Source organism: Bison bison, unplaced genomic scaffold (genome assembly GCF_000754665.1).
Source record: "Bison bison bison isolate TAMUID 2011002044 unplaced genomic scaffold, Bison_UMD1.0 scf7180017863957, whole genome shotgun sequence".
Lineage (NCBI taxonomy): Eukaryota > Metazoa > Chordata > Mammalia > Artiodactyla > Bovidae > Bison > Bison bison.
In genome coordinates, this window is record NW_011494529.1 from 104203 (window position 1) to 114021 (window position 9819).

The 9819-nt window shown below is 37.9% G+C and overlaps 1 protein-coding gene and 1 pseudogene across 1 annotated transcript in view; both read right to left on the reverse strand.

Annotated features, from left to right (window-relative positions):
* Positions 1-1331: 1331 nt before the first annotated feature.
* Positions 1332-2665, reverse strand: LOC104984256 (annotated as a pseudogene).
* An 8-nt stretch (positions 2666-2673) lies between these two features.
* EFCAB7 (EF-hand calcium binding domain 7) overlaps positions 2674-9819 on the reverse strand; it is a 56109-nt gene continuing 48963 nt past the window's right edge. Inside the window, exons 12-14 of the mRNA XM_010833894.1 lie at positions 7040-7249; positions 4041-4148; positions 2674-2932 (exon numbers count right to left, since the gene is read on the reverse strand). Coding sequence (XP_010832196.1) covers positions 2858-2932; positions 4041-4148; positions 7040-7249 — 393 coding nt within the window. The 3' untranslated portion in view covers positions 2674-2857. The remainder of the gene's footprint in view (positions 2933-4040; positions 4149-7039; positions 7250-9819) is intronic.

Sequence of the window (9819 nt, forward strand, 5' to 3'; positions counted from 1 at the left end):
ATACCCTTGGATTTTCATTCACTTGGAAGAAAGATTAACTTGAAACAAAATACCTTTCAACTGAATAACTGAAGATGGAACCATGATAGCTGGATTTTTTTCCCCCTCTAATAAGAGTGAAAGGCTTGGTATGTCTAAGTGGTAACAGTGGTGGAAGATAATGTTTAAGTGCTCACTATTCTTTCCTGGGCCTCCATCTTCCAATGTTACCTATCATCCTGTTATAAAAAGTCTTTTTAAAACTGGGAGTAGAGATAGCAACTTTATCACATACTTTTGGTAGCACAGCCAATTTATGTCCTGCAAGTCAATACTTTGTGAAACAGAATATAGGGCCACATTTATTTGACTTATAAGGCATTTGGCAATTAATAAAATGTTTTTTGAATTGTATTCCTTATTTTTTTGGCCATCCCTGCGGCATGCAGGATCTTAGTTCCTCCAACCAGGGATTGAACCCATGCTCCTTGCAGGGGAAGCATGGAGTCTTAAACCCTAGCCTGCCAGGGAAGTCCTGCATTACTTTTTAAGATATCACTCGAAGAACTCAAACTGCTAGGTAATGACAACCCATTTTACAGACATCCAATGAAGGGCCAAAAATCCAAGTGACATTTAAACTATGTGCTAGCATGTGCTGGGTAAAAATAATACACTGGTATTCATATTTCAAAAGTTGACATTTACTAGCCAAGTATTCTGTTACTGATATGGCTACACAGTTTTTAATTGCTTAATATAGTTTTTCATGCACTGTACTACTTCATTAAACGCTCTTCAGATTTAATGCCTATTATTTCAAAATAATTTCATTAAAAATAATTACAAGTAAATCCATTAAAAAATTTACCAACAGAACAAAATATTCCCACTGTTGTGATTAGATTTTGACTTCTTTAATACCAAAGGAATTTCTCCAAATTTTGCTTTAATTATATTTTCATTGGAAAACTACAGTATATAATGGTTATTTCTGCATTCACATTTTTTCCTTTTAGTGATTTTTAGTGTGGTCACAAGTTTGACAGCCACAATACACTGATAACATAGCTGAATACAATATTTGAAATAAGTAAGTTACAAAAGTGTGGCAAGTTTTAAAATGTCAGCTCTGAGTGATGGTGCATTTCTCATGTATTTGCATCTGTACCCCAATCAAAACTCAGTGTGTTTATCCTCACTGAGTGAAGATGTATGCCTCACCTAGGTCAGGGTAGGAGCTACTGTGCCTTTCTGCAGACCCGGATTTTCGAGAGCAAGGGTTGAACTCAGGCATTCCATGCAACATGTTGGCAACACAGGGTTTTGCTTTGGTTCGGGTAAAAATGCAATTACTGACAATCACTTATGTGAGCCACCTTATCTCCCAGGGCGTGGGCTAGCACAAGGGCTATTTTAATATCCCTGCATGACATCAGTAGGCAGTTCCTGTACACGTTTCCTTGGACAGGGGGTTGCGGGGTGCCTAGAAATGATGTGCAGTCTTTCAACACACTGTCAGGGTCAGAGATGGAACCAAGATGAAACTCATGGTAAATTTTTTCATCAAAGGTATTAATAGTCCAAGCAACAACCTGCATGCCTTTAAGTTGACCACTTCTTCAAGTAGTCTGGGGATACAAAATTCTTTTGCAGGAGGAAACCTGAAATTCCACACAGATACCGTAAAGGTATTACATTTGCTTTAGGCAAATGAAATGTCCATTACCACAAACATGCATTGTGTCCACAGAGTATCACAGTCCAATCTGCATGTCTAAGGTTCCAAGGTTTGTAAATTAATGGCCATTACTACACTATGATCTGTTTGTTTCATCTTACAGATAACTTCTGGCAAGAAAAAGCAAATGATACTATTATTGTTAGTTGAAGAAATTCCATACACATTTTCTTTAGTACATCAGTAGCAGTATTTGCATGGCTTTTGACATCAAGAAAGACTGTGAGATTATGGCTCAGGCACTCTGCCCCAGCTTTCCTGAGGGTAGAGGTCTTCTCATTAGGGAAATTATTTCTGGATCTGTAATCTCCTGCAGGGTTACACTTTCTAATTTGTTCAAAGGTCAAATCACATTGACCAGTCCCATCAGTCCTATCTGCTTGTGCTCTTGTACATTAAGCCAGTGATCTCATTAGAAGTAAACATAACATCCAACTGTTCTCAGACTCACTGGGACTGCCGCAACCAACAGCAGAAACTTGGTCCTGGGGCTTTAGCACTGGCAGAGCCCTGTGGGAGGGCACATGCTCAAGGCTGTGAAGAGGTGCAGCAGGAGATAGAGGCTGCTGGTGAAGAAGCAAGTGGTGAAGGGGCTGCGGGTCACCAGCCAATCAGAGGCAGCAGGAAGGAAAGGGGGCCCTGGAGCTCCCCTGGTCCTCTCACAGTCACATGCCTCTAACTATACGGTGAGGATGGGAGTCCTGGATCCACTGTGCTCCTTGGACAGGCCGGAGTACAGGGATAAAGCACAAGGCACTGGCTACAACTGGGGCATTTATATTCTATTTCAGGATTTTTTTTGATGAATACATCAAGAATGTATAGGATTTTATAGAATTCATTGAGTGTTACTTTTTAAAAGCTTACCTGTAATTTAATTTCAAATTATTAGTCACAAATGAAATATGCCAAGTATCCCATTACATTAATAAGAAGGCCACACATTAAAAATTATTTCTATTTTAATAATACAGTATATAATAAGGACATGAAATCCAAATGCATACAAATTAAATAGATTATTATGTACATCAGTTAAATTGATTACCTGTAGTGATCAACAAATAACAAACCAAACTTGAAATAATTCTTCTTAGTTTGACAGTCTCAAGCACAGTAATTTCTTAAAAATAGTGTTTAAGATATAAGGGAATACACACAATAATATATCCATTCTTGTCGTTCATTCAGAGGCATTACATGTTGACAGACCTGCACATAAAAACAGAAAGCCTTGACTTTCCTTTTACATACTATAATTTTGGGCTAATTTTTCAATAGGACATTTCTAGAACCTATATAAAAAATATCTCTGTGCAGATAAAATTCTTTAATATTTGTACTTAGCAAGGACCTGCAATCTACAATCTGATTTCCAACAGACTAATCCAGCCTAATTGTACTGTAATACAGTAGCTGATGGTTGGTATTTGTGAAGGTGGGTAAAGAGGGGTGGCAGAAAGGGAAGTAAGTATTATTTCCTCTCTAAGCCTAGAGCATTTTAAAAAATCCTCACTGGAATAACAGCAAAAATAAATTCTCTTTATCCTGTTCTAGAATGTTTTAGGATTTCATAGACAGTACAGAGAGGAAAAGGGTAAGAACAGAAAGCTTCTTCCTTTTCCTCTTCACTAGACAGCGTTCTTGCCTGGAGAATCCCAGGGACGGGGGAGCCTGCTGGGCTGCCGTCTCTGGGGTCGCACAGAGTCGGACACGACTGAAGCGACTTAACAGTAGCAGTAGCAGCAGCAGCAGCAGCAGCAGCAGCAGACTAGTTTCAGGGTTTACTGATCTCTCCCTGCCTTTGAACTCCTGGCTAAATCAGACGCCTAGAGTTCTGCTAACACAGAACTTCAGCTACTCAGCTTCTGACTTAGTTGGCTATCTAACACTCAGAGGCATTTTCTCTTTTAGGTTACCTTAAAAAATCAATAATGGAGACAAAAATATTCTGAATTATCAAAAGTCCAATTACTATTAATATTACTTTGTAGTTCTATATAATATTCAATACTGTTTTTCACATGTATCACTTTATCTTTACATTAACTTTGTGAAGTACCTGAAACTGGTGATATCACATTAATTTTACACTTATAGAGACTGCAGCAGAGAGGTTAAATGAATGCCCCATAATCACTGAACCAAATAGTGAGAACTGGATTAGAACCAGTTTCCTACCTTCTTGTACAGGATGGTACTAATACAAATATAACACAATTTTCCACTTTACTTCATACCTACAAATTTATTCATAGCATTAACTGCAATTTTTTCAAACTGATAAAACAAAAGCCTTTAATTAAAAGCAAAGCATTACCATTGTAGAGTTTGGTGCCACTTCTACTGCAAATATGCCGAGGCCTCTGTTGTTTACACAGTTTTCACTCAGCTCATTGTTGACGTGAATAATCACTTTATCGTCTGACTATAAAAAAAGATGTCATAAGTTGCTAGTCCTTTCTTTACTGAATATATACAAACAAAGTGATCATTACAAAACACTTTGCAAGTCTTGGGATAAGAGATTTTCACAGGGTTCTATAGAAACACAGAAACAAGACAGAATATCATGGAAGAAGTTATATTTGAGATGACAGACCATTGATAATAGACAGCCTCTAGGTTGGAGAGAAAACAGAATGAAGCTGATAAATGAGAGAAATGTACAAATTAAAGTAGTACCCTGTTAAAGAACCTGCAGTCACTCCCTGATGACTACACAGGGGCAATGCAACATTATAGACTACTTAGATTCATCTCTCAGCTCTTCTATTACTTAGCTGTGTGACCTTTTGCAAGTTATTTAACATCCCTGTGCTTCAGTTTCCTTGTGTATAAAATGTGGATAGTACTTACCTCACTGGGTTGTGAGAAGCAAATGCGTTAAAGTGCTTGGCACATGTTAAGCTCTAAAATGTTATTACCTCATTTTGGTGGAAAAATTTAATTTTCCTTGAGGAAAAAGAAGGAGATGGAGGGTTGAGAACTGAAGGTAACAGAAGTGCAGAGGAACTGAGGTAAGGTAGTGGCTCTCTTCCACCCTTTTAATCCTAATAAAACAGAGAGGGCATGTGCGCACGCGCGCGCACACACACACACACACACACACACACATATCCACATAATCAAAAACAAACAAAAAACACAGAGGGCACAAACAGAAACATGCAGGATCTTAGGAATCGCTTTCCAAAGTGTTATGATCCATTTGAAGATAGCAATCTACTGGATGGGAATCTATCTTATTTCCTCAAGTCTAGACTCCTCTATCTTGTTTTTAATATAACATACATAATCTGGATCCATTCAGCCTGTATTATTTACCTTTCAAATGCTTCTCCAAATAAAGCTCTCTGCTTCTGCAAAGGAGATATTCCCATTCTTTCATTTATAGTTCACATTAAGGCTTACTCATATTTCTCCTTCAGAGAAGGCAATGGCACCCCACTCCAGTATTCTTGCCTGGAGGCTCTTGCCTGGAGAATCCCAGGGACAGAGGAGCCTGGTGGGTTGCAGTCCACGGGGGTCGCTAAGAGTCGGGCACGACTGAGTGACTTCACTTTCACTTTTCACTTTCATGCATTGGAGAAGGAAATGGCAACCCACTCCAGTGTTCTTGCCTGGAGAATCCCAGAGACGGGGGAGCCTGGTGGGCTGCCATCTGTGGTCACACAGAGTCGGACACGACTGGAGCGACTTAGCCGCAGCAGCAGCATATTTCTCCTTACACTGTTTCCTCTGCTTCTAAGGGCCGGCCCTCTGCCTATCTAAATCCTAGTTACCCTTCAAATCCTATACCACATGCTCAAATTACACATCACAATTCCGTTCCTCCCTAATCACAAATCCTTCCCCAACTTCTACAGTCCCAACTAACATCAACTACAAGAGATACAGTTACAGTATAATTCCTATTGCACATACAAACTACTATATAACTATTCTTTGATCTCTTTTGAGAGTATTAATTTTGCCTTTACAAATAGCCCCTAAACTCCTTGAAAGCAGTCTCATGGTACACGTTCTAGTGGCCTGTCTTATGACTAGGAGAGTTAGTTACATAATATATACTCACAATACTCGGCCAAATCTTAAGCACTTAAAGAAATTTATGACAGGCATAAAAATAATGTAAATCTCATCCAGGAACAAAGACAAATAAACCAACAGTTCTAAAAGCCTAGCTGTCTTGAGTAAGATTTATGAAAATATATAGTTTTTAGAAAACTAGGTGTCTCTGACTTAAAGAATTTATGTGAGCATCCTCTTGACATGCAATATCAATAGTATTCATAGCACAGAAGATGGACAAAGCTAGAAATAACTGGCTTGATAAAAACAGATCCTAGACAGTAGAATATATTTAATTAGATAACATGATGATAATCTGTAGGATTTTTGATACTGCAAAGTCTGGGTTAAAAAGCTGGGCTAATAAAAAGGAATGCATTTGAGTCAGTTCTAGGAAGGTGGTGAACCTAGAACCTCTTATACAGAGTGAAGTTAGAAAAAGAAAAACAAGTGTCATATATTAGCGCATATATATGGACTCTAGGAAAATGGTACTGATGAACCTAGTAGAGAGAGGACTTGTGGACACAGCGGGAGAAGGTGAGGGTGGGGCGAACTGAGAAGGTAGCACTGACATATACACACTATCATGTGTAAAATACTTAGTGAGAACTTGCTACAAGGCACAGGGAGCCCAGCCTAGCACTCTGTGATGACCCAGAGGAGTCAGATGGGGGAGGGGAGGGAGGCTCAGGAGAGAAGGGGGATATATATATATATGTGTGTGTGTGTGTGTGTGTGTGTGTATATATGTATAATTATGACTGATTTGCTTTGTTGTATGGCAGAAACCAACATAACATTGTAAAGCAATTTTCCACCAATTAAAAAATAAAAGAAAAAAAAGTTGGGCTAAATTCTTTACTTTGTTTATATTTCTTTAAAACATGATGTGTGCTGTTTAAAATAGCTATGTATGTGTGAAGACATTTAGTAACAAACCAAATACTTTGCACCCAGATTATGCTCTATCTTCACAGATCTCCAAATATTTAATTTTCATATTTTAAGAGAAAACTATCTCAAAAAGAAACACAAAAATGAGCATCTCAGAAATAAATATACTTCAAAAATATATAAAAATTATGCCCAGTTTGAGTTAGAAACCTGATTAGAAAAAGAAACTGATTATTATAGATATTATTAATGTAATAGGGTTATTTAATTGCTATGTAAGGATAGGGTAAGAAAGAAGATGGAATGTATTAACCATTGCAGTTATGAGAACCACCTCATAACTGATACCTTGTTTTCAATAACTGCTGTTATCCAGGTGTCACGCTTGTAAGTATATATAATTATATTTTCATAGCCATCCATCACTTTGGCATTGCCTTTGTTAAGAACAGATTTACAAATGGCCTTCTCAAGTTGTCCACTGCATGCCTCCATATGGACAGCTTTAATTCTTGGCTTGCATTTGTCTGCATAGATATCAATGACAAATGGGCATGCCTGAAATGAAAAAAAGCACACTCTGTTTTAGTCTTTTGACATAATTTAAATTATTTATTATTAGTATGTTTATCTTATGATTTGGACTTCCCTGGTGGCTCAGATGGTAAAAATCTGCCTGCGGTGCGGGAGACTGGGGTTCGATCTCTGGGTCAGGAAGATCCCTTGGAGAAGAGAATGGCAACCCACTCCAGTATTTCTGCCTGGAGAATTCCATGGACAGAGGAGTCTGGTGGGATACAGTTCATGAAGTCACAAAGAGTCAGATATGACTGAGTGACTAACACAAACAACAAAATCATACGATTTAAGAAGACACTATACTTTCTAGCTTATTCCTCTGATACACATTTAAGAATTAATTAAGTTTAAGTACAATGAGTTGAGTAATAAAAAAGCATGAAATCATGGTTTTTTGGTTGCATATTAACTGATAATGTCCATAGAAAAGGAAAAAAACCTCTTTTACCCAGACCCCTCAATTTGCTCTAAAGCTAACTCATGTCATGTTAGTTACTTAATTTCCTTTCTTAACTTTAAGGTTACAGAAAGAATTCATCTGTAACCTTAAAGAAATTATGGTTATAATTGAAACAGTAGGTGAATATAGAACACCAAAAATAGCGAAATGTAGAAAAATTCTCACAGTTTAAAGTTAGTGTAAAAGTAACTATGAAAATCTAAGATCTAAAGAGATTTTCTGCATTTAGAAATAGATTTTTCTAATTTCTACTCTTTAGTTTTTACCATAGCCTACAAGATGTGCACAAGGTAACCTCTGACTCTCTATACAGCCCAATCTCCTGCTTTAATGTGCTCTAGTTACTCTGATCTTTCAGACCCTAGAAAAAATAAAACCCTTTCCAGTGTTGGATTTCATAGGTAGTGTTCTCTCAGCTTGGAAGAGTCACATCTTTTCAGTGTGTACCTCATCCTCCTCCTTCAAGATTAAGCTTACATGTCACTTCTGCAGAGAGAGCTGCTCTGGTCCCCCAGTCTCCTTCACTACCCGACTCTTCTCTATTTTGACCACTGGTTTGTTTCCTTCAAAACACTTTTAAATGATTTTTATTAATTCTGCATTTAATTAGCCATCCTTCTTCATGGAATATCTAAGAGGGTAGAATCTTTGACTTATTCATAACTGTAACCTAAGTGCCTCTTTATTGTAAGCTTACTGTATATAGGCATTACAATGTAATTTTTGAGGAAATGAATGAATTCATACACATTGATGATCAACTTTTTATTTGGGGGACAAAAGATAAAAGTCTGAAGTTAGTAGAACAATATAGATTTTTATCTTTTAAACAAGTTTTAAAATAGTTATTGACTCCAATCTTTGGCAAGAATAAAGTTATCTTTTATAAAAGATGGCAGACTAAAAAAATCTTGGACTAGAAGATCTGAGTTTGTAACTGAGTTTTGCCATTTACTAGCTACATAATCTAGGGAAGTCACTTAACTTCTTTGAGGCTTGATTTCTTCAGAGAAAGTGGGGATAAACATTGTATTTTCTGCCAAGAGTTGCTGGAGATATCTGATAGGTAATATGTATCAAAAAGGGAAAAAGAGAAAGCTAAGTTGCTTCCGTCGTTTCCAACTCTTTGCAACCCTATGGACTGTAGCCCAACAGGCTTCTCAGTCCATGGGATTCTCCAGGCAGGAATATTGGAGTAGGTTGCCATTTCCTCCTCCAGGGGTCTCCTCGACCCAGGAATTGAACCTGTGTCTCCTGCATTTCAGGCAGATTCTTTACTGCTAAGCTACTTGGGAAGCTCAATATGTATCAAAATATTTCACAATATAGAATTCTAAAAAAATTATAATGACTGTTGTTGGTTTAAAAAGCTGGCTTAAAACTCAACATTCAAAAACCTAAGATCACGGCATCTGGTCTCATGACTTCATGGCAAATAGATGGGGAAATAATGGATACAGTGAGAGACTATTTTTTGGGCTCCAAAATCACTGCAGCCATGAAATTAAAAGACACTTGCTCCTTGGAAGAAAAGCTATGACCAACCTAGACAACATATTAAAAAGCAGAGACATTACTTTGCCAACAAAGGTCCATCTAGTCAAAGCTGTGGTTTTTTCTAGTAGTCATGTATAGATGTGAGAGCTGGACCATAAAGAAAGCTGAGGGCCAAAGAATTGATACTTTTGAACTGTGGTGTTGGATAAGACTCTTAAGAGTCCCTTGGACTGCAAGGAGATCCAACCAGTTGATCCTAAAGGAAAGTCCTGAATATTCATTGGAAGGACTGATGCTGAAGCTGAAACTCCAAAACTTTGGCTACCTGATTCGAAGAGCTGACTCATTTGAAGGGACCCTGATGCTGGGAAAGACTGAAGGCAGGAGAAGAAGAGGATGACAGAGAATGAGATGGTTGGATGGCATCACCGATTCGATGGACATGAGTCTGAGCAAGCTCCGGGAGTTGGTGATGGACAGGGAAGCCTGGCGTGCTGCAGCCCATGGGGTCGCGAAGAGTTGGACACGACTGAGTGACTGAACTGATTGATGACTGTTGCATTTTAAAGTACTGAATTTTCAATATTGAATA